Source organism: Heliconius melpomene, chromosome 2, assembly GCF_056956725.1.
Source record: "Heliconius melpomene rosina isolate 202511_hmr_F chromosome 2, ASM5695672v1, whole genome shotgun sequence".
NCBI classification, from domain to species: Eukaryota; Metazoa; Arthropoda; class Insecta; order Lepidoptera; family Nymphalidae; genus Heliconius; species Heliconius melpomene.
Window position 1 is genome coordinate 3,006,378 of NC_140390.1, and position 26,662 is coordinate 3,033,039.

The window sequence follows — 26,662 nt, forward strand, 5'->3', positions numbered from 1 at the left end:
CTGTCAGCTTAGTTGTCAATGTCATATATATATATATATTTTAATGACATATAATTATAATTGAATACTTTAGTTTTTTTTTATATTATAGAGTTGATCGAAGGGGGGGAAATATATTTATAATTAGGTTTCAGAAGTGAAATATCAAAAGAAAACTACACAACACTAATGTTACAAATACAATCTTATTTATTAAAAATCAAAATAACTATAAACTGAAGTTTATATAACTAGAAACTTATATAAAACACCAACAACATTCGAAAACACATATAGGTATTTACTCAGTGTTAATTATAGCAGCTCTGTTGACCAATTCACAATATTTATTAATTAAAACATTTAAATTACTTTATAACTTGCTAATAATTATCTATTAACAACCTAGTAACAAATTACATCGACTACAACACGTGTAACCTCAAGTATATGAGGGCCAAATATGTCTTCCCGCTTAAATTAGTAACTTAATAATAATATGAAAAGAGCGGGAGCGGAAGACATTGACAGTGACATTGACACATTGCAGTACTATATTTGACAGTTGACATTTGTAGCACAGAAGTCTCCCAACTCGGCCATTCTGACCCTGCGTCGTCCCCGACGTAGCTGATCCAGTTGCCTGATCACATGCTGGTGCATCCCGATTAGCCCCAAAGTCATCAGCGTCGTTTCATGGCTGTATTGATGAAAATTCTACAGTAGTACCATATTCGCTGTCTTCATCATCTAAAATTTTAAGTTTATAAATGTCTAAACATTACAACATAAACGGATAGGCAATCAAAATGTACAGACAAAAGATATAAAAATAAAAAGTTTTGAGAGCTCTCATTTTTAACCATGTAAAATCTTCATATCCAAGTATGTTCAGTCCGGTGCAGCAAACTCTGGAACCTGTGAACAGAACAGTCAGAAGGCGTCCCCTCTGTCTGCCAGGACCAAACGTCCACATAGACGTCACATGGTCCACAATGACCAAACGTTCACATAGACGTCACATGGTCCACAATGACCAAACGTTCACATAGACGTCACATGGTCCACAATGACCAAACGTTCACATAGACGTCACATGGTCCACAATGACCAAACGTTCACATAGACGTCACATGGTACACAATGACCAAACGTTCACATAGACATCACATGGTCCACAATGACCAAACGTCAGCAAGGACCAAATGTCCACCTTGACCAAATATCCACAATGACCAAACGTCCACATGGGCGTCACATGGTCCACAAGGACCAAACGTCCACATGAATGTCACATGGTCCACAAGGCCATAATGTCAGCAAGGACCAAATGTCCACCTTGACCAAATATCCACCAGAACCAAACGTCCACATGGGCGTCACATGGTCCACAAGGACCAAACGTCCACATGAATGTCACATGGTCCACAAGGCCATAATGTCAGCAAGGACCAAACATCCTTCAGAGCCAAACGCTCTTCACAAAATCTTTCAGGGCCACACACCCGTCAAAATTTCTCAGGCCATATGCCTCATCAGACCAAACGTCTGTTCCAAGTCAAAGTCAAAACACCCAACCCAACCCCATGTCTGTGCCCAAAGGGACCACACATCCAATTGAACTCAATAAACAAACTGCCACATTACACCAGTATTGTACACTAAGCCCCACCTTGGTTGTCAGACAAAAATTAAACAATTAGAAAAAGAATTAATGGAAGAAGAGAAAAAAATAAAATGTCAGTCTGTATGTATGTAAACATGTAATGATTTAGAAAGAAATTGTGCTAGACAACAAAGCAAGAATTAGTGCAATACAGTTAAAATAACTTGTCAAAGAAAAAGGCAGTACAAATTTCCAGTTACTAATCCCCATGCCATTGTACCATGTTAGAGCTCCTCAAGTGGTTTAACTACCACCACTCAATAATTAATTGCCTCAGTCTTATAGAAGCTCGGCCTAACCTGACCTCTTTTTATAATTCAACCAACATGTTCAATTTCTGTTGAAGTAATAAACATATTCGAAATTTTATGGGAAAATCGGTTTTTTTTGTTTGAGTATTAATAGTAACTGAATCCCATCATAACGCATTATCAACATGTCATCAACATATTCTAAAACATGACCACATTCAATATGTGTTTACATAAAATATGACAACATTCAACACATGTTTATCATCAATCAAAGGGAGAAGATGGCATCCTCCGACATTCAACCCTTTCAGTGCCCCACAATCAACACATATACACACTTTGGATTGCACCCTCCAACATACATACTACACTCCTCTCTACAAGATAGCTGACAATTTCATGTACTTTAAGCTTTTCCCCACCCCATATGGAAGATAAGCATTTTCCCATATTTACCGTTGTTTGCACATTTAATGGCACCGGCGATCGAATAATGTGAAAATTTATTTATTATGTACATAAGAGAATCCAGCTAATAACTTAAGTGGTACATTAATGTGTAGCCAAAGGCTGAATGTGCTCACAGACACTTCAATACAGACATTCCTAGGCATTGTTTACTCCTCACTAATTAAGTCTCCTATATCATAAACGATAAATTATTATTTACTATAAACATTCTTCTGGTTTCAATTTCCCATTTTAATTTGTTTAAAATAATTCAAACTCTGTAACCTCATAATAGTAATACACAGAAATCTTTTGCTACAATAATCCCTCCCGCTAATTACTTATATAGCTATTAATAGAGGTAAGTCTAAATATTGTATCCTCAGTTATATAAGTAATAGTTGTAAACTTAGTCTTAGCAAAAATTATTTATGTAGTAATCTTGATGTAATCGATAGTCCTATTTGTGAAACCGAAATTATGTCTATGTATGTTATTGCTTTTAAATCACTTCCTACTATTTGTAAAACAAATTTTATTTTAGGAAATTTACATTTTTGGCAATCACTAGGTAATAACTGATGGGTCTTTATTTATTCAAATCTACTAAATTGCATGTTAATTGTAATAACAATGATTTCAATGTAACTTTATTTGACACTGGAATTTTAACTTTGAAGCTGAATTTATTTACTCAGAATGTTACCTACAACATATGTTACAGATGTAATTAATTAATTATTAATTTTAAGTCTCCATATACATTCTACCATTAGGCATGAAAATATTACATTTGGTTTTATTAACATAAAATTTACAATTTTTATATTTACTTGTTATGTAAAATTTATTAGTTCAATTAATCCAACAATTAAATTAAATTCTACTCATTCTGATTTCAATCTTATAGCAGACAATTGTTGCAATTGCACATAAATTAAAAATATTAATGATCCTAATTTGTTTAATTTAATAAATCCTAAGTTATATACAAGGTTTGCACCCTTATCTGCAGCATTGCATCACTTCAATACTATGTATGCATTAATAAGTCATTAGTATAAAACATAGTAAGTCTACCTGAAACTCTCCTAACAGCCACACATTTTTCTATCTCCACTGTGACTCAATTCTATTTGTTTTATGATTGAGACTTTAATTAATATGTTTTAAATTATTACCAAATCTCTTTTTAATTGATTAAATCTTTTTTTTTTAAAAACAACTTTAAGCCAAATGTACATAACAGCACACACATTCTACATACAATAACATCAGCATCTGTAATAGCTAGAACAGGCATGCAAGATCTCGGAACACCTATCAAGTCAGTTCCAAGTGAGAACTGATCAATAGCCAAGGGCACAAAACCATTTCCTGCCAACAAAGTAACAGTATTACTCACCCTCCAAGTGAGAGCTCATCAATAGCCAAGGAAACAAAACCATTTCCTTCCAACAAAGTAACAGTATTACTCACTCTCTAAGGTACAGTTTATTGGTTCTTCCTCACACAACAAACATTTCAGAACAAACAAAGGTTACAAGTCATACTGCTACCATTCCTAGGTTTCCTTATCCAATGTTACTCACACCCTCTTCACCAACAATAAAATTGTTCCAATCTAAAATAATTGTGTAACGGACGCCCAATTATTAAGCTATGAATCTCTTGTCTTTCTGTTTTTTTTTTTTTTAGTCACTATGATTTATGCTCAACTGGCAAGCTCGAAACGCCATATATCAAGAATTCAATTCAATTCACTAAGCCCTATATACATTGACAAGAATCATCTCAAGGCAAACTGGCACCCGTCTCTCCTCTAGCACACTAAGCACAACCACAGGACTCTTCAGAATCAGCCTGCATAAAACATCAACCACTTATGATCACCAGTAATCACTCACTCGCTCATTCAACCATGAACATCACCCTTAAGGCGCCCAAAGTCATGTGATAAACAGTCTGAATCATTCCGGTTATTAGCACTTCTAACCCTCTCCACCTCCTCACACTATAGCTCAATATTATTGATAACAGAGTCAGTTTGATATAAAATAGTTTTGTATTATTCCAATATTTAAAGAAGATATTGCATCAGAAAGATTACGGGCTAACTTGGTAACCCCTGAAGTACATTGAGAAGGTGATGAGGTATCAGAGGCCATATTTTCAGATAATGCACCTTTGGGAAAAGTATCAAATCTAACTGTTAATCATTTAAATTTGTTTTTAACAAACTATCATGACAGGTTGAATTATGAGAAGGAATATTATTTTGTGTACCTTTTTCAAGTTTGTCTAATCTCCAAAGAAATGCATTGTAATGCTCACCAGTAGAGGCACTCAGATACCTGGAGACACACAGAGACGCGTCGCGCATTGCAAGCAGAAGCGCGCATACACGTGCGGGGACGCGTCGCTCATCAGTATCAGAGGCGCGCAGATACGCGCGGGGACCGCATCGAGAGCAGTCTCACAGACGCATCGCACATTGCGAGCAGAGGGTGTGCAGACGCACACCAAGACGCCCAGGTAAGCGTCGCACATCGCGAGCTGAGCGCGTGCAGAGGCACACCAAGACGCGCAGGAAAGCTTCGCGCATCGCGAGCTGAGGTCGTGCAGAGGCACACCAAGACGCTCAGGTAAGCGTCGCGCATCGCGAGCTGAGGTCGTGCAGAGGCACACCAAGACGCTCAGGTAAGCGTCGCGCATCGCGAGCTGAGGGCGTGCAGAGGCACACCAAAACGCTCAGGTAAGCGTCGCGCATCGCGAGCTGAGGTCGTGCAGAGGCACACCAAGACGCTCAGGTAAGCGTCGCGCATCGCGAGCTGAGAGCGTGCAGAGGCACACCAAAACGCTCAGGTAAGCGTCGCGCATCGCGAGCTGAGGGCGTGCAGAGACACACCAAGACGCGCAGAAAAGCGTCGCACGTCGCCAGCAGAGGTACACAGAGACGCGCAGGGACGCGTCACTTGTCGTGGGAGCAGAAGCACCTCATAGCGGCACGGCGGCGGCATGAATGTCCTGCAACAGCACCATGAAAGCACCAGCGCGAGCGCTCGAGACACCCTTAGCGCTCGAGTCCCATAACATGGCTTTCAAATGACTTAACCTAACTCGCTAACCGCGACCACGTGTCGTGTCCGGTCGACGTGATTTGTTTTGTGATTTACTTCCAGCATCACCCATATTTAACACTGTATTTCTATATAGGCAATAAATAATTTAAGAAAAGAGAAATGATGAAACTGGTGTTTTATTTGCTTTCACAAAAATAACAAAATTATAAAGTACTGTAATTACTTAAGTTAAAGTAATTATAAGGATCTGGCCTGATGGGCTTAGATAGGTATCCCACTTCTGAAATTAGGTTTCAGAAGTGAAATATCAAAAGAAAACTACACAACACTAATGTTACAAATACAATCTTATTTATTAAAAATCAAAATAACTATAAACTGAAGTTTATATAACTAGAAACTTATATAAAACACCAACAACATTCGAAAACACATATAGGTATTTACTCAGTGTTAATTATAGCAGCTCTGTTGACCAATTCACAATATTTATTAATTAAAACATTTAAATTACTTTATAACTTGCTAATAATTATCTATTAACAACCTAGTAACAAATTACATCGACTACAACACGTGTAACCTCAAGTATATGAGGGCCAAATATGTCTTCCCGCTTAAATTAGTAACTTAATAATAATATGAAAAGAGCGGGAGCGGAAGACATTGACAGTGACATTGACACATTGCAGTACTATATTTGACAGTTGACATTTGTAGCACAGAAGTCTCCCAACTTTATATTTATAATAACTACTAATACTAATAGGAAGAAAATAATAGTAATAGAATTACAAAAAGAATTTCTTTGATGAATTCAAACTCATTTGCGTTTGTCTTAGCTCGCTTCGATTGCACGATTATTTATATAAATAATAGTATAGTTCAAGCGGATGAAGCTGTGGGTTGTCGCTAGTAATAAATATGAATCAAAATTTTTGACCAACATGAAACAAACTAATTAGGAACTGAAGATAATTAATTGCGTTTTACAAACTATAATCTTCATAAGATATAATATCGTTATTTTTTTCATATATATGTCAAAATAGTACAAATCCTCGAATTTTATGTTTGCACATTTAAGTAGGAAGCATTGTAAAAACCTAACTTAAATTCTGAAAAATGTATCTATCCGCCCCATTTAACATTTTCGATATCGTCAAATATCTAGATAATTTGTGAAATATTTTTAATCTGTTAAATCAGTCCATCTTGACAATTAAATAGTATCTCAATCTCATATTTGTCATTGTAAATTGTCATCATTTGTCATTGTGACCGGTTATTGCTAAGAGTATTAACCGTATTGTTACAACCGATATTTAAGCTTATCTACTGTTAGTATCATTGTGAAAGTATATAATAAGATTCAATAGTGATAAAAGTAAGTATTTATAGTAAATAATTTTCGCATTCAGTAATACACGATACAACTATAACCTGCATAACATAAGTGCATTTTGTATTGAACTCTATGCTTGATAATATATACATATCTTTGTTATGTAACAGCGCAATACTAGACTTAGATCTTTCGTCAAAGTTCTGAAAGGTCTATTGATTATCATTTTATCACAACTTCACACAGGCAACCATCTAGATGTTTCTATCGGGGCAAAAAAATATCCATATAGAAATAAAACATTCGTAGGGTAGCTTATAAATATTTATTGAATAGCACAATAAGTATTGAAACTATAAATAAAATTACCCAATAAATTTTTCGCTTATCTATTGCATGCTTTTTTACATTGCAATAACATATTTACTTTTACAATAAAATATAAAAAATACTTATGCTTTTTTCGGAAATTTTAAATCATTTTATAAAATATTTGGGTAGTTATTACAAGATAATTGCTATTTTGTAAAAATAATGACCACCAATGAAATAATAAAAGTGAATACACTTTTTCACTTTTTCTCACATTCATCTTTAAATAATAAGTTATTTTAATAAATTTTCACCCCACATCAGAAAATATCTCTAGATTCATCCATGTATAAATACAAATATTTTATAAGAAAACATTCTGAATACCCTGCTAGATACAGCATACAGCTAAGTAAATAGGCTTGACTATGAAGAAGTTAATTGAAAACACTACAATTGGAGAGTGTCTGAATTCTTCCCTCTCTGTCTTCCTAGCTATGTCTTTATAAGTATTCGGTTGTTATAATAGAAAAAATGTTATGCAAATGTACAATATTGTTATTAGAAATATTACAAAAAAACTGATAAGCTATATCGTCATTAAATTATTTTAACTTGCTTTTTATGCCATACTTTTTAGGCAATCCAACTAGACTATGGTTTGATATGAAATTTTTAAGTTAATAACCAACATTACTTGAATTTATATTAAGTTTCTGAATTAATACAAAATAATTAATACTAAAACGAAAGCCAAAATACTTTAATATTTCAAATATAATGTAGAAATTTGAAACCACAATCATCAGACACAGACATGTCAATTGGAACCTAGTATTATGACACTCCCATGAAGACACTTCTACTCTCCACTCCACTCCATTCTCCACCAAATTCTGGAGGCATTGCGTGTTCTCTGGCGGAACTTAACGCCGCCCTTTACTTCCACACCAGAGCGAGTTTCACTTCCTCGAGTGGAATTGAACCCACAACCGTCGCGTTACAGTCACACCCTTGGGCCGCTTCGCCAAGACGGCCTCTAATAACACTTATCAGTATCTATTTTTATTCAGTATATTTTTTTAGTAATCTTATCAATTCATCTGAACGCAAGACTGTTATTATAACTGTGAACGGTCTTAGCAAACCGGTTGCCATTTATACGGCCTTTCCCATAATAAAACGTCATTCGACTCCGATCGTTTCTAGCTTACGGTATAATTTATATGTTTGTGGCGTACAAAAATGGGTCGTATATTTAGATTTGCGATTCTCTTGTTACTAGCCAACACCATGGTCAGTTTTAGGGTGCTTGCCAGGGCCATGTCGACGGTTGCCAGGTCCTTCGAGGCGAACGGGGTGGTGCCGGATGTGGTGTCGAAAGCACCTAATGCTGGAATATCGGTAAGTCGATTTTGATTTTTATTTATTATCTGTTGTGTTTTTTTGCTTTTTTTTGTGTTTGGTAGAATATACAGAAAATATCATTTTAAAAAGAAAATTGAAACGGAAAATTTGTAACCTGCTTTTTTTAATGTAATGATAGTTAGATTTTTTTTGGAAAGTATAATAAATATTATATATATTAATTGTTCATTAATGTACCTATTTCATAAAAGAAAATTATATTTATATTTAAAAATTATAACACATTTTAGCAGCATTATATCTAGTTTTAGATTATTACGTTTACAAATGAATATGCATATATTTATCTCATGTCCTACGCGTTCGTCCTGTTAGTACATAGAAGCTATTCAAATAGCTCTGTGGGTTTTTATTCTATTTATTTAAAACTTGTCGTCTCATGTTATCACAAAACTATTTGACTATAAATGTTTTTATCGTCGATTGTAAAAGAATAACTAAGAAAATTTGTATGGAAATAAAAATTGATTTTTTCGTTCAAATCGTTTTAAATATATCTTTTGTTTACATTATATAAAACAAGATCGATCAATCGAAATCAAATCATCTTCACGCTGTATCCCGCACACAGCAGGGTAGGCAGAGGGAGCCTAGTGTTAAGACATTCAGTTCCCCAGTTTCCGCCTAATGCTAGAGACATTGCGTGTTGAGTGGCGGAACTCCAATGTCGGGCTTTTGCCTCGACACCAGAGCCAAGAAATGGAAATATAAATTTAAATAAATATTTCATCTTCTGGAGTGGGGATCGAACCCACGACCAGTCGGTTTTACAGTCACACTGTGCCCCATAGATTGCAATAGAAAAGAGGTTAAGTAAGAAATTTTCTGCTAGTTATTAAGTAAGATTTTTACTGGTAGTTTGATATACAAATTAATTGAATATCGGTAGGTATGGCATTATAAAAGTGCATTTGACACGCGAAGGTTTATTATATAGTATACTAGGGGCCCGCTCGCGGTTTCACCCGCGTGAACTATGTTATTATTAATTTTTGTCTCCATGACTACGTCCTAGTGACGTCTATGCAAAATTTGAAACTCCTAGCATTTGTAGTAACGAACTTTAATACAAACTTTCGACCCCAAAGACAACCCCTTAGATGTCGAATATTGCAAATTCCCGTCTTAGCGAGCACCTACGTCCTATAAATAACTCCTATGCAAAATTTGAGATTCCTAGCACATGTAGTTTCTGAGATTTCGTGATGAGTGAGTGACCTTTCGATTTTATATATATAGATTATTGCATTTCAATGTCTAAAATATTAATTTTATTACAAAGTAGGCAAATTACATGAGTTGAATTGAAACTCTAAATAATCTATATATATAAAAGGACTTGTCCTCACTGACTGAGATAAGACGCACGCACAGCCGTAACCGCTGTGCGTAGAAACGTAAAGTTTGGACAGACGTTTACTTTCGTAATCTGGACATCCACTAAGAAGGGATTTTGAAAAATTTTAACCCCAAAGGGGTGAAATAAGGGTTGAATGTTTGCATGGAAAAAAAATTAAATAGGCACCGATTTTTAATTTGAAATTGAGACTCTTAAAAATATTTCATTGAACACATGTTTCATGGTTTATTAGAATTCACCCTTAAATACGCAAGCGAAGCTGCGCGCGTCCGCTAGTCAGAAATATAAGAAGGAAGGTTATAGCACTTATACAATAAATATTACTATAAGTGTAAGATCGGCATTGTATTAGTAGAATGGTATAATTTGAATATATCAGTAATAATAAAAATCAGTTTTTTTCATATTTCATTTATCTATAAGTTGTTACAAAATTTACATTTATTTATAAATAAATACAGATTATATACATAACTAGCGGACCCGGACGCGGCTACGCCTGCTTGAAATATAAGAATATAATTTCTATAGAAATATAATTTCAATCTAGATGAAATGCTAAAAGTGACTATTATATTTATTTTCATAAGGATGAATATCAAAATGACGCGGTAACGAACGAGGTCGCGTAGCGACGACGGTTGTTATTAACATGGCGGAATAAATTGCATGTCAAATTAGAAAGTATTTTAATTTATTAGTACATATGTGTAATGTAATATTATATAGCCTATAGCACTTCTGAAGAATGCAGCTTTCATACAAAACAAAAACAAAGTAAATCGGACCAGTAGATCCAGAGATCTTAGCGTTCAAACAAACAAACAAACAAACTCTTCCGCTTTATTATATTAGTATAGATTTAAAAGCACTAATAAGATCTTCGAGAATGGAAGAGATATTCCTATCCAATCCAAATGATTAAAAATAACTTCCAAAGAGCTCTTGGTGCTGTTGTTCTGTAATCAAGGACATAGAGTAATCATAAAAAAAAAAGCTTCATGCTATATTCCGCACACAGCAGGGTAGGCAGAGGGAAACTAGTGTTGACACTCCGTTCCCCACTATCATGTATAACATGTGTAACATGTTTATTTTGTTTAACTTTTAATTCACATATCACTTCACGCTTTTAATTGATCATTCCATAACGAATTAAATCAATTGTTTTAAAATCTTTAATTAGTTCCATTCATGTTAACATTAATTGTTTACATTTTTTTTTGTTTTGTTAGCAATACCCGTCCGTGTAAGGAAATGATGTTTTTTTTTTAAACAAAAACTCCTAATAATAGTATGTATAACTTTTTACCAGTTGTAAAAAAAAGGAGATTATAATCACTTTTAGTGTATGTAATATGTATTGGATAATCGCTGATCGATTTTTAGAATTGGATAATATTTGAGTATAATTATTTTAGTTAATTTTTTTTTTCATTTTCTCGCCCTAGTAACGAAGCAAAGCGCGGCATTCTGCATCATCTTAAAGGGTATAAGGGTTCCTAATACTATGGTACCCAGGTTCCTTCTGGCTACCATACTATGTGCGGGATACAGCATAAAGCTATAAGAAATATATATATATGTATATATATATATATATGTATATATATATATATACATATATATATATATATATATATATATATATATATATATATATATCAAAATATATCTTTCGCAAATATAAAACTTGATAAACAACTTTTTAAATTAGCACTTCCTTATGTTTTCGTCTTTTTAAATAAAACTTTCTTTTAGTGACACAATGGATTTCGTTCTACTTTTTATTAGATTTTATATTTTTTTAAATCATATTCTTCTATATCTGTAATGAAAACCACATTATCGTAGTATAGAAAAATAAAGGGAACTTATTTAAGCAGCGTCTGGCTATACAAGACATTTCTAGCTTCGATTCCCATTTGAAGGAATAAAATATTTTTATTACCCCACTCTGGTTACAAGACGAAACGCGGCGTTGAATACCGCCATTCAATATGCAATGTCTTCAATTAGGCAGGAGATGGGGAATCTATGTAGACATAATTAAGGTTTTTATGTAAAGCATTCCTGGACTAGATTTAAGTCTTTTAGATCTCCTACTACATTTTTTATTTTATTTTAAACTTAACTTTTAATTCAATCTTCTATAACTGGTTATATAATGAAACAATAGCATGCTAGCCATAATAACCTAGTGTTATGAACAAACATACGTATATACATATCTATCGATATATATGTATATGCAACTTTATTGTACAATTGTTGCCTTGTTAGGATGAATGATGAAGTGAGGCGGTTTCCGCTTAGCCGTTCATAACTCTTCAATTATTAAAAAAATACCTGTGATATATTCGAACCGTCGTGGCGCAGTGGTGCGACGGTTGTCGGTTCGATTACCAGTCTGGAAAATTAATTATTATTTATTCATATTTTCATTTCCTCGCTCTGGTAACAAGGCGAAACGTGGGGTTGAGTTCCGCCACTCAGCACGTAATGTCTCATTCGGCGGAAAGTAGGGGACGGAATGTTTTAACACTAGATTCCTTCTGCTTACTTTGCTATAGGCGGCATACAGCGGAAGCTAAAACAAACTGTTATTAAACCATAATTATTAATTATAATAAAACCTATTTGGTTTTGTAAGAAGTTGTAATTTTCTTTTGTTTCAATTTTCTTTTCTCAAATAATAATTATTTAAAGTGACGGATGGAAAAATCGAGGAATCGTATAATTTATTATACTTACTATGAACTATTCTTTTCATACTTTAATAAAACTAAAAATCCTTAAAATATGTTCATTTTCTTTCGCCGAAATAGAAGAAAAAACTATTATTAAAAAATATATTGAAACAGTACCATTCATTATTTTTCATTACAAATATACATGGAAGCGAACAATTTTCTGTTTAGTATCATTATTTGTAATAAATAATGATAGTATCTTCATTATACAGGGTGAGTCATATTGAACTTTCCGGTTTTGGAAGGACGTTGCACGAAGAAGGGAAGGAGTAGAAGGGTGGGGATGGTGTCATTAGACGCGCCATGACATGCAGTTTTAGTGTGAGCAATGGCTTGGTCGGGACAACATCGTGCGTTCGTAGTTGAAGAGTTTATTAAAAATGGCGGCTCCGTGATCACAACACAGCGTGCGTTCCGTTTACATTTTGCTATTGGTCGACGTGATCCCATTCCCACTGGACCAACAATCAGAAATTGGGTATCAAATTTTAGAGCAACATCATCAGCATTAAAAACAAGACCACAAGGCCGAATTAGGACGTCAACGTCAGCGGAAAACGTGGATAGAGTGCGGGCTTCAATTCAACAATCCCCTCGGCGTTCTGTTCGGAAACATGCCGCTTCACTAGGATTATCTTTCAGTAGTGTCCGCAGAATACTGCATAGAGACCTTAAATTTCACCCATACAAGATTCAGGTAGTGCAAGAATTAACAGTTAGAGACTTAGACACACGAACAAATTTATGCCGCGACATTCAGCAGATCCCCCGCACTGCTGTTTTGATCTTCAGTGATGAGGCACATTTTCACCTCGCCGGAACTGTCAACAAACAGAATTTTCGATACTGGGCTGAGAATAACCCACGAAACCTACACGAACGACCACTTCACAGCCCTCGAGTGACAGTGTGGTGCGCTATTGCAGAGTTTGGTGTGTGGGGTCCCTATTTTTTTGAAGAAGATGGTCAAGTCGTCACAGTTACCTCTGCTCGGTATTGCGACATGCTTGAAACTTTTCTGAAACCGAAATTGGAGGAATTAACGCAGAATCATGACAACGATAACATCTGGTTCCAACAAGATGGTGCTACAGCCCATACATCCAGGCGTTCAATGGAAATCCTGCGACAAATGTTTCCCGGTCATCTCATTTCTTTGCGAGGTGACGTTGGGTGGCCGCCGAGATCACCTGATTTAACCCCCTGCGATTTCTTTCTCTGGGGTTACCTGAAGGAAAAGGTGTACACGCATCGTCCCCGAACCATCGATGAACTGAAGGCTGCAATCACGGAAGAAATCAATGCTATTCCGCTGAATATGACTCGACGAGTAATGGACAACTTCCGGGAAAGGCTTCAGCAGTGTGTGGTCAATGGAGGTAGACATTTACAGGATATCATTTTTAAAACCAACTAAATTAAAACTGCATGTTATGTGCTTTCAAACAATAAAATAATTTTTACTGCATGTCGCTTTGTTTTTAATACACACCTTATTGAAATCGGAAAGTTCAATATGACTCACCCTGTACAATGTCTAATTCCACGTGACTAATGCACAACCGTGGTACAAATTAATGCTGTTATATCCGGACAATAATGATCGTTATTATCATTAATTTTCAGATATTCTTTTTATCATTATATATGCTTTAATGAAACTTCAAAGCGTGTGACTATGAACGCGACAGGTTGTAGATTCGATTCTTTTTTGAGGAAATGAAATATTTAACTTTTTTAAAATATTACCCATAATTTTTAATTTTACAGGTAGTTTACCCGAGTGGTGTAGAAGTGAAGGAAGGAAATGAGTTGACGCCCACTCAAGTGAAAGATATCCCAATAGTGCAGTGGGAAGCGCAGCCCGACGCCTTCTACGTTCTTGCCATGACCGGTAGGTTCATTTGTATTTGTTAACTTGTTTCTTAATCTAAATTGTGCGAGCGTTCTTTGTAAGGGCCTACTACGCAGTGACAGCATCTAATAATAAACGCGACGGTTGTGGGTTCGATTCCCAATCGGAGAATGAGTTTCGTCCATTTCCTAGTTTTGTTAATATGACAGAGTGCGGCGTTTAGAACCACTATTCAACAGTCCTAACTAGAGTCCCTCTGCCTATCCTGACGGGTTATAGCGTAAAGCTAAAACATATTAAGAAAGTAAGAATAACTAATATTTAAAAATCTCCTTTCCACCCAGACCCAGACGCACCATCCCGCCAAGACCCCAAGTTCCGCGAATGGCACCACTGGCTCGTAGGGAACATCAAAGGGAACAATGTGGGTACCGGTGAGACCCTCTCCGCGTACGTCGGCTCCGGACCCCCACCCGGCACCGGTCTACACAGATACGTCTACTTGGTGTATAAACAACCGGGACAATTGAGGTTTGATGAACCCAGGTTGCCCAATACGTGAGTTTAATTTGTTTTATTTTTATTTTTATTATATCATTAAAATAAAAACATTCTGGGACATTTTCTTATGAATAATTACTATATTTTCTCTTTCCAGTTCTGGCGACAATCGTGGAGGGTTCTCCATTGCGAAGTTCGCTAAGAAATATAACTTGGGAGATCCAATTGCTGGAAACTTCTATCAAGCCCAATACGACGACTACGTACCCATTTTGTACAAACAATTGGGTGCTTAAAACAAAATGAAATATATATGTAATGTCCAATTTAACCTTTTAGTTATAATTCCTTTATTTGTTTGAAATATAATTGAAAATCCAAAGTTGCATTACACTTAGTACACTACTAAGATATGGTGCATTTGGATTTATAAAAATTACCTTTTTGCAAAACTTAAAAAAGAAAAATACTTTTTTTTAGAAAACATAAAATTACCTTTATACGTTTTATTCGAAAATGTATTTTATATTATTTATTTCTTATAAAGAAATAAATAAATGACAGTTCATCGTATATTATTTTGTAATCGGATATATATCTTTATAGGTGCTATATGTTGTTCCATTGGTTATAATAATTGTAAATTAAGAAAAAAGCAAGCTGTTGCTAAATTGGAAGACTTATTGATACATTCTAAGTAAATAGTAATATTTGCCTTTACCATATGTGTTTTATTTTATTCCTGGTGTCTATGGTAACACCATGTATCTCCTATCTAACGATTTTAAATGCATTTTTTCAAATACAAATATATGATGGCAACACCTTAATTTTGTGGCTGTGATGACAGATTTAAAAAAAAATTAAAAACATTTAAAAAGAAAAAGCTGTCACATAATAAGTATATTAAGAAATAATTGATCATTTAAAAACAATAATAATAAAAACAATGCCTAAATCGACATATCTATAATCTCTGCCAAGCAACCTTAAGGCAGAGGAAACAGCAAATTAAGATAGAGAGATAGTACGAATAGTAAATATATATAAACATTAAATCCATTCGTCGCGCAGGGGCTCACAGTGTTACTGTAAACGACTGGTTGTGGGTTCGATCCCAACTCGAGGAAAAGAAATATTTATTTAAAAGGCCTCCAGAATTGGACGGAAAGTGGAGAACGGAGCGTCTTAGTGTCTGCAGTGTGCGGGATACAGCGTGAAGCTGAATTATTTTATTTTTTATTTAAAAAATTATACAAATATAATCAGCCCGTAAGGTCACGAAGTATAACATATGTAAAATCGAATTGCGACGCTAATGTGATATCAAATATAGATAAGCTACTATGCTACATTATAACACAGGCACTTAGTTTGAACATAGCCTATCAATAGAAAATAAAATTTAAATTAATGAATATATAGTAGAAGTAAAACGCAAAGTATAGTTCCGTCCCTCTAACTCGCAATGCCACCAGAATTCAGCGGAAAGTGGAGAGAGGAGTGGCTTAACACTAGGCTCCCTGCCTACCCTGCTATGTGTGGCATTCTTTTTTATTTGATTTATTACATAGCTAGCTATTCTAGGTATATAAAATTTCAAACAAAGTCGCGCGTGTGCTTAATCTTTAATAGATATAAATCTGTGCTAGGACAGCACACTAAAGGTAAATTAACCATTAAATATTTTATTACATGCCTATTTGTAAAATACATTAGAGACGATTGAAATCATTTCTAATCTGCCTTACAATCAATATTCTACATTGTATGGAGGACAGAGGTCATAAAATAAAAACACCAGTTGTCTATGAAGAAATATGTAACTGAAATAACGCGACAGTATAAGCGACATATCAAATTTCTAAAAACAATATTTAATTTCATTTTCTTGTAAAAATTATCATAAAATATGTTAAATGATAAGAAAAAAGAGTCAACATGCGTCGTAAGTGGCACTTTAGCTATGACACTTCGCCTTTGTCGCTTCTTGGGTTCTGCGCCACTTCGCTTCGATTCCGTTGGGAACGGATATAAAATTTCTGTATCGTATTATTACAGAATTTACAGTATTATTTTCATAACAATTTTGAGTAAGTTTTTTTTATAATTGTGCATTTGTGTTTCTTATAATATTATACCTACGCATATCAAAATTTTTTCATTAGTATAAACAAAAAAATCTTCTGTTCAAATAAGTATGTGTTCAATCAAACTAGAAAAATATTCTAACCATGTATATTTAATTTTCTGCTGTCGAAACAAAGCTCCGTGTTGAATTTCACCACTCAACACACAATGTCTCCAGAATTCGGCGGAAAGTAGAGAGCGGAGTGTCTCAATACTAGGCTCCCTCTCCATCTACCTACACTGCTATATACGAAATACAGCGTGAAATTTAAAAAAAATAATATTTCTTATATAATATACTTAAATTAATCATATTTATATATATCACATCAAGTAATCGTATTTCCCATACCAACAGACGTCGCAACATTTAGTGCTTTTTTCTTGGACTTCCAAAAACGAGCTATCAGAACCACATCGGTGCAAAATCTGGCTATTCTGTTCCCTGACACGGTGACAGCGCTCTCCACTGCAAGTTACGGTGGATATCGCGGTGTTTTCACCATGAAACTTATGATAAAACATTTAAATCTTTTTGATCAGGTTTGACATTATTTTATTAAAGACGAGCAACTCGTGAAATTATTATGGTAATATTTAAAAAGCAATACACTTATTCTAGATCGCATTTACTGAATAAACAATATTCAGTAAATTCTTTAAAAAAAATAGTGACTGTTCACTCCTGCATTACAATTTGACTGAGGGGAGCGGGTGTAAAGAGTGTCAATTTATAAGGAAATATTATACTTACATTTGTTTTCCAGGTTAAAATAGATTTGGGCATTAGATCTACAAAAAACACACCTAAGAGAAGCATTGCATTAATTATTTATGTGCTTGTTTTAGTCCTATTTCTATCAAATAGCTACGGTGATTTGTTATATACTAACTATACGAAAGAAAGTAAGTTGTCTAGTATTATTCATTAGTAAGTTCTAATTTCTAAGCAAGCGTAGTGTCAAGACACTCTGTCCTATTTTTTTCCCAATTGCATGAATATGGTATAGGTACCTACATTCATCGCTATTAAAGCATATTATGATTATTTTTAATTTATGTTCTAGTATATAAGTTTAATAATTGTTTCTAAACATATACAGGTGGATTTGTCAGCAACACTTTAAATAAAACCACAGATTTAACTACTCTATAAAAGCCTAATATAATTCAGAAAAAAATCCCAAAAATGATAAAGTTATTTTTCAAACAAAATAAATAATAAAATAATCGCTTTAAAATAAAACGCCATTTGTAAAGTATAACATAAGCAATATTTTACCTTATATGCAGTTTCAGTAAAAGGAGCGCTGCCTCTTCCATCCTGTATAAATAATTTAGTTAAAAACTTCTTGGTTTTTTAGAGTTTATATCAATATTATACAGCATGTATTATATATTGTACGTCTGTATGATGTTATGGCAGATACAAGTTATATCGGTAATTCTGGAGGTACACTCTGTGTTGCGAGCAATCAATACTAAAATGAATGAAATGTTGTCTAAGGATACTTTTGGTAAAGAAATTTTATATTTTACTGAACACACACTGTTTTTTTTTTATATATTTTTAATATGTTATTCCACACTTAAGAAAGAAAAATAGAAAAACTTTTAAGAAAATATAAAAAGAAAATGGAACCTTAAAGGAACTTTGTGATCCGTCTGTCGTCTGTATCGCGAGGGGGTATCAACAAGAAATTCATGTCAAATAACCAGGTCTTTTCTCCCGCTTAGCACTCATATTTCTTTCAATTCGAGATAGATGCCATAACCAACCACGCCTTATGCGGGATGCAGAAGAATACTTTTCACCCGAATTCTACACTACATGTGATGAAATGTGGTGAAAAAGCCACGTCCTGACCACTGAGCCATACCTCGTTGATGTTATTAACGTAATTAAATAGTACAAGGCATATAAAAATCTAGATAAGAATGTAAGACTTAGTGATTAAGGGGGTTTGGGCCCCTTCCAAAAGTCGCGGGTTCGAATCCCGCTTTCAAATTGATGGTGAAAGAGTATAATATTTTTAAACTGTCGTTTAGCACACCTATCACAGTGTCAAGACATTCGGGCTCTATTACATGCCTATATCACAGTGTGTAACGTGATTGCTGAAACGAGTGGAGCCAACGGTGGTATCATATTCATTATATTTGTCAACTTTATTATTACAACTGTCATGTCTTTTTATTATGGAGTGTTCTTGAGTGAAATTTTATCACGTAAGTGTAATTTTAATTAAATAAAAAAATAAAAATCAAATCAGCTTCACGCTGTATCCCGCACACAGCAGGGTAGGCAGAGCGAACCTAGTGTTGCGACACTCTGTTCCCCACTTTCCGCTGAATTCTGAAGGCATTGCGTATTGGGTGGCAGAACTCAACGCCGCCCTTTTGCCTTTACACCAGAGCTAAGAACTGGAAATATAAATCTAAATAAATATTTCATGTTTTCGAGTGAGGGTTTTACAGACATACTTTGTGACTGGCCTCAAATAAGTTAAAAGTAAAATTATTACAAATTTCACATCTTAGATTGTCTAACCCTTTTTATTTTAACACTGTATCCCGCTAGCGAGGTAGGCAGATGGAGAATGGTGAATGTCACGGCCACGTTTCATTTTGTTATCAGAGCAGACGACATGAAAATAGCTCAATTTCGCGAAAGGGAATCAAATCCAGAACGGACGGACACGTTTACGTCGATGCCATTAATTTACAACAGGCGTTTTACTTAAAATTTATAATTATTATTTTCTTTCTCCAAATACAATTAAAGTAAATGTAAACAAGTGATTCTATTAAATATTAATATAGTTTTTATAACAATTTTTTTTAAAAATAAGTTATTTTTCAGCTATGTACATATTCTTGCAGCAAGTGTGGTGTGTTATTTATGTTATATTAATAATAGCCTTTCTAGAATCGTGCCACGCTATAAAACTTGAGGTAGATATCTATTTTGTATATATATTGTATTAATTATATTAATAATTATGGATCTCCTTGTTAAATTTCAAAGTTAAAAACTTATATCATCAATATATAAGCGTGTGATTGTAAATGAGATCGTGGGTTCGATTCTCAATCGGGGAAATGAAATGATGAATATTTTCAATATATCATGCTCCAGTGCCAAGGGACACGCGGCGTTGAGTCCCGCCATTCAACACGTAATGCTTCCAGAGCAGGGCGGAAAGTGGGGAACGGAAATGTCGTAATGGAAACGTTTGTTTGTCGTTTAATATCATACAAACAGCTATAGGTAGAAAAGTAGTTAGAAAACTACGGCCTTTTTCAAATCACAGACTCCTACTTTATTTATATGTATATAGATAGAATTATTATTAGACATTTATTACTAAATGAAATATTCTCATTTTCTTGCATTTTTCGCTTATTTACAGGTGGTCAATATAAAAGCTCATATAAGTAAGCTGATGCACGCGTTGACTCGAGTCGGTGATCGCGTGCCAACCGAAATGGACATGATGTTCAAAATCCTCTTCATCAATGAACCTAATATGTTTCCTCTGGACATGTTCACAATGCGCCGATCGCTGATTACTACTGTACCTATATATTTATATTGAACTTATATATACATATATGTTATTGAATTTTTATATGAGGCCAGTCAACATGTTGTGGTGACATGTTATGGGCTCGATATCCACTTGAGAAAATGAAATATTTAATATTTCCATTTCTTAGTTCTCGTGTAGAGGCAAATCGCGGCGTTGAGTTTCACCACTGAACGCTTCCAGATTTAGCACAAAGTGGATAGTTCACTCTCCACTTCATTTCAGTGCCTTAACACCAGGGTCTCTCTGCTTACCATCCACCTCCTACATGCATCCTCCTCTTACATGCAGCCTCCTTCTACATGCAGCATACAGCTTCTTCTTCTTCGTCCTGGAATTAATCCCGGCTATTGCCAGGGTCTGCCCTCCTACTCAACCTACTCCACTTTGCACGATCTTTTGCGTCCTCGGTGGTTAGACCATTGGCTCTCATGTCCTGCATCACGACATCCAACCAGCACTTCCTTGGGCGTCCGGGAGGTCGCACCCCAGAAACTGGTATAGCAAGGCACTTGCGTCCGATTTAGTTCTTAGGCCGGCGCGTAACGTGGCCAAACCATCTCAAGCGACGCTCTTGGAGCTTATCCGCTACGTCACGGACCCCAAGACTACCTCGAATGAATGTGTTGCGTATGCGGTCAGACCGCGTTACGCCGCACATCCACCTCAGCATCTTCATTTCCGTGACGTGAAGCTCCTGAGTGTGCCGAGATAGTGCTGGCCAACATTCGCTGCCGTATAAAAGAACCGGTCGGACGATGCTCTTGTATATCAGCCCCTTGAGCTTGGGCGGTATTCTGCGGTCGCAGACCACACCAGTGACCTCTCGCCATTTGGCCCAGGCAGCGCTTACCCGGCCATGGACATCGTGATCGATGCCTCCAGACTCGTGCATAACGGATCCAAGGTACCTGAACTTCTCCGCCTTAACGGCTGGCTCTGGACCTATAAGGATGGTGCTCGAGTCCCGGCTCCCGCAGGCCATGTACTCTGTCTTCGACACATTTAGTTTAAGACCGCCGTTCTCAAGCGTACCCTTCCAGAGGTTCACTTTACGCTCCAGCGTCAGTCGGTTCTCGACGCGAAAATGGCGTCCATGGTGCCCGATCCTGGCTGAAATCCATATTGAGACTCAGAGACAGTACACTCTCGGCGGAGCCTGAGGTCGATCATGCGCTCGAAGAGCTTCATGGTATGACTCATAAGCTTAATGCCCCTATAACTACCACAATCTTGAATACTGCCCCTTCCCTTGTAAATAGGGGTAATAAAGCTAAGCCGCCACTGATGCGGCATCGTACCAGTGTTCAAGATATGGTTAAAAAGGTCAGTAAGCATGAGCACACCAAGAGAGCCCAACGATTTCCACGCTTCGATCGGAATGTCGTCAGGTCCCACCGCTTTTCCGTTCTTCATGCGTCGAAGGCAATTACGTGTTTCGTCAAGGGTTATTGGGGGCAATAAGTCCGAGGTTAGGCGGTGGGTCGTGATGAAGACTGCATGGGTGCTGAGTATTCAGCAACTCCTGGAAGTAGCTTCTCCACCTCTCCTTCACAGAGTCATGATTACAGAGCAGCGTGCCCTGGGAATCTCTGACGCAAAGACATTTTGCGATATCTTGCGTCGCTTTATCCCGGGAACGTGCCAGTTTGTAAATGAGCTTCTGCCCCTCCACAGTTTCAAGTTTGTCATACAATGGTGACAAACTCTTACTGCGGGCTCTGGCTACAGCTCTTTTACTGGCACGTTTAGCTACTGTGTACTCCAGTCTGTCTTCAGGAGAGTTAGATTCCTGCCACTTCTTAAAGGCAGCCTTCTTTTCATGAGCCACCTCCTGCACCTCGTCATTCCACCACCATGTCTCCTTGTCGATGACATGTCCTCCCCTAGAAAGGCCAAGGACTCGCCTGCCCGCCGCAATGATTGCCGACTGAGCCCGATCCCAAACATCCTGAGTAGTCTCGGTGGTAGTCGAAAAATTACCTCTGCCTGGAAGTCGGTCTGCATCGGTCCATTCAGCAACCACCACTTGATCCGAGGGCTACGTTTCTCGGCTACTTTCTTCTTCGGAGTGACGTTAAAGTCCATGACAAGAAGACGATGTTGGGCCGTTAGGCTTTCGCCTGGAATGACCTTACAGTTAGTTACCCTGCCCATATGACACCGTCTGGTCAATAAGTAGTCAATTTGAGTTGAGTGGGACCCGCTCTTATACGTGATAAGGTGCTGAGGATTCTTTTACGAACGAAACGTATTCACGATGGCCAGATCAGACGCAATACAGGTTCTCAGAATATTTTCTCCCTCTGCATTGCGAAGACCGTGCCCAAAACCCCCGTGAACACGTTCATATGGTTCAGCAGCCTTACCAACGTGACCGTTCAAGTCCCCCCAAATAAGACCACTTCGGTAGACGGTACAGCAAGTAGAACCCCTTCATACTGCTCCCAAAATGTCTCCCTTTCGGCCGCGCTACATCCCGCCTGGGGAGCATAGGCACTGATTAAGTTTGTGGTAACGCCCTCAATCAGTACCCTCACCCGCATCAAACGGTCGGAGCGACGGTCAACTTCAAGGAGCCCATTCTGAAGCTCTTCAGAAAGCACTACCGCCACACCATTTCTACCTGAAGGTGACCCAGTGTATATAAGCCGATAACCCTGTCCGATGTTACGGGACTTATTGCCCTTCCAGCGTGTTTGCTGGAGGAAAGCACACTGGACCCGACGTCTCATGAGTACATCTGCGAGTTCCCTGCATCGTCCGGTCAGAGAGCCAATATTCCACGTTGCAAAGCGGAGTTTCCGTTTGGGTACTAGCGTCTTTTGCCGTGCCCGTACATGACACGGTAGCCCTTGCCCACTTGTCGCAGGTGTAGGGCGATGTGCCTGCGCGTCGTTTTGCGGCGACGCCCTAGCCGTACCCAGTCTCTTATGTTGTCGGTCCATTTAAGTGGCGGTTGGCGGTTTTTAATCAGAGCGACTGCCGTCGGACCTCCAAAACCCCTTTGTGGGGAAAAACTGAGGGGAGAGGAAAATAGAAGGGGTAGGATAGGTAAAAGGAGGGAGCTAAGGAAAGGCGGAGGGGAAGGGGGGGGGGGACACCATTCTTACGGATGGATGAGGATATAAGACTGGCGGCTCGAGGATCCGGGGTCGCGTACCCGTATGCCCACAAACAAATATCGGACAGATATTAGTCAGGACATCCTCTGGACAGCAGGATACAGTGTGAACATGCAGCATACAGCGTGATGCTGCAAAAAATATATATCTAAATAGTAAATAACATGGAATTATTCTTTCAGATTACCAGCGCTGTTGTTACATATATGCTATTTATGGTACAAATAAAGTTGTGAATTTCAAAATTCTATGAAGGCAAAATATTTGAAATATTAAATAGAGTTGTTAAGAGAAAGTTAATTTTGTAAGATTTCATAATTGTAAGTTATGTTTTTTAGCTGTCTTTCTCTACCTACACACTTAAAAATCATGATGTTATTTTTAGCTTTGAATATAAATTAAGATAAACAATATCCATGTAAAAGTCTTATTAGCTTATGCCTAATAAAAAGTAAAAAGTAAAAAGTAAAAAAAAGTCTCGCTTCGTGTTATCTTTCTACTGTTGTATTGATAGTGTATTCTCGACTGTCTTGTCTATCATTTATAGCTAATAAAAAAAATCTAATGTACTTCTGCGTGTTGAATGGCGAAGCTCAACGCCGCGCTTTGCCTCGAGACTAGAGCGAAAACCCTAATAACACTGATATATTGCTTAAGTCCACCATATCTCTGAATATTATGTTGGATTTATATTTTATTTATTTAATTTATTCTGGAGAAGCCGGTTGTGAAGTCCTTTGCTTCTCATAATTATACAGTCGTGAACTGAAGATATTTTATAGAACACCTATAAGGGTATATTATATTGTATATTAGATTTTTTCATAATTTGGTCAATCAAAGAACTGTAAATGGGATATATTCGATAAATAAATAAATATTTACAAATTTTACTAAGAAAATTAAAAGATGACCCTTTGAGCATCAGTTTCTAATTATTGCTTTGGGTTTCGAGACAGTATCGCATTTATCCTTTGTCAAAGACGTTCAATTTTTTTATACATTTTCAAAAATATTAAATAAAAACGTTGATGAAAATAACCAGTTTTCTTGATTTTTCCAGAATAAATAATCAATGTATTATTAATTATTTATATGAAAATCTAGATATTTCAAGCACTTTGTAAAAAGTACCACAACCATTAATTTTCTAGTTTTCTTTATCTTGCAATGATTTGCAAACAATGTAAAATAAAAGATAAAATGTAGTAGAAAAATTACATGCTTATAATTTATATAATTGTTAGTAGGTATGTAATATACATTATTTAGCTTTGTCTATTAAAATAAAATCAGCTTCACGCTGTATCCTGCACACAGCAGGGTAGGCAGAAGGAACCTAGTGTTAAAACATTTCGTTCCCCACTTTCCAATTTTGGAGGCATTGCCTGTTGCGTGGCGAAACTCAACACTGCGCGTTTGTCTCGACACCAGAGCGAAGAAAAAATAAAATATAATGGGAGGGGATTCGAACCCACTACCAGTCGGTTTACAGTCACACATTGTGACCTCGAAGAATATTCTGACTGCCTTTATTTTATATTCAGAATTAAACTTATTTATATTGTGGGTGTATGTAAATTAAATAAAAATAAATCCCTGAACAGAAACAAAGAAAATGAAATAAAAGAAAATCCTGCGTCCAAACTGTTGAGGTACCTTGATTAATTTCTTTAGTTTTGGGTTTGAAATAATTTACCAGGAAAGGAGCACGGTCTCTTCCACTATGTATATATATTAGTATTTATTTATATATTTATTCTTAAATTCAAGCTGTACTCCCCACATAAAAGAGTAGGCAGAGGGGACCTGGAAAGCTAGTAATAAGACACTCCGTTCCCACTAAAACATTATTATTTAAAAAATCAAATAAAAGCAAGATATTTAACCAATTTTATCTTTAAGTAGGTTAATAACAGTCAAATCGAAAATCTTGTTTAAATCTGTCACAACATTGCATTTATAGAAGACAGCCTTGTTTGGATACTTCCTTTGTAAGTCCGCTATAGCTTTCTGACCCGCTTCCTCGTTAATGTCAAGAATGATCGCTAGCTTAGCTCCATTTTGAAGGAAGCTGTTGACCATCGCCAGGCCCAAGCCCTGGGCGCCGCCAGTAATAGCCACAATTTTACCTTTCACGTCACGGTCCATATCGGTGGTGAGATAACTAAACACTAGAAAAATTACACAGCAGCCCTTATTTATAGTCGAAGCTACGTGTATGACTTTGCAATTTACTTGTTTGGGTTCTTCTTTTAAAAGAACCACAACATAGTATTTTAACAACTGCTTTGTAAATATTATAATAACTGTTTTGTTAGAAGTTTGTTAAAATTAATAAAATAATTTAGATGTTACAGATATTTCAGTATGAAAAATTTGTTGTTTTTTATCTACATATTTTAGAATTGCCTATCTCAGTGTCCGTTCCGTCTCTCAGGAGCATTGATCTCGAGGTCAAAATTTAATAATTATAGACGAGAAATATTCTATTAGATTGGTGAAGTTGACAAGCTTTCATTTTCAGGCGTACGCACTTATAAATATATCAGCTTTACGCTGTATCCCGTACACAGCAGGGTAGGCTAAAGGGTAGCTAATGTTAAGACTTTAACAATTACTGTGCAATACCCCTAGTATTACACAATAATTAATATTATTTGAAAATGAAATTTGTAAACATTCTATATCAGCGCCCTAAATTTATTCGCTACTTGTGAAATGTTGTGAAATTATTTTCCGCCGAGGGTTTCCTACAAAAATTGGAGTTGTCGAACTTTTTCTGAAAATTAAGCTAAGCTTAGCCAAAGCTATTTCATTTGATTCTCACT

General features: G+C 36.2%; 1 protein-coding gene and 1 long non-coding RNA gene across 4 annotated transcripts; both read left to right on the forward strand.

Annotated features, from left to right (window-relative positions):
* Positions 1-6,678: 6,678 nt before the first annotated feature.
* On the forward strand, positions 6,679-15,712 carry LOC146540358 (protein D2-like). 3 transcript variants are annotated; one of them, XM_085206335.1, is made up of 5 exons: positions 6,679-6,819; positions 8,391-8,493; positions 14,401-14,524; positions 14,830-15,043; positions 15,144-15,712. In XM_085206335.1, exons 2-5 carry the CDS (start codon positions 8,413-8,415, stop codon positions 15,280-15,282), a joined length of 558 nt encoding a protein of 185 aa, XP_085062461.1. In that variant the 5' UTR covers positions 6,679-6,819; positions 8,391-8,412; the 3' UTR covers positions 15,283-15,712. The 3 variants fall into 3 exon arrangements, with proteins under 3 accessions (XP_085062461.1, XP_085062450.1, XP_085062441.1); XM_085206324.1 differs by having other exon boundaries at positions 6,681-6,819; positions 8,375-8,493; XM_085206315.1 differs by lacking the exon at positions 6,679-6,819 and having other exon boundaries at positions 8,274-8,493.
* Positions 15,713-16,978: 1,266 nt separating this feature from the next.
* Positions 16,979-18,016, forward strand: LOC146540359 (uncharacterized). The gene is made up of 3 exons (XR_014878966.1): positions 16,979-17,079; positions 17,475-17,659; positions 17,884-18,016. It is a non-coding gene; the product is annotated as an uncharacterized LOC146540359 (long non-coding RNA).
* Positions 18,017-26,662: the final 8,646 nt, after the last annotated feature.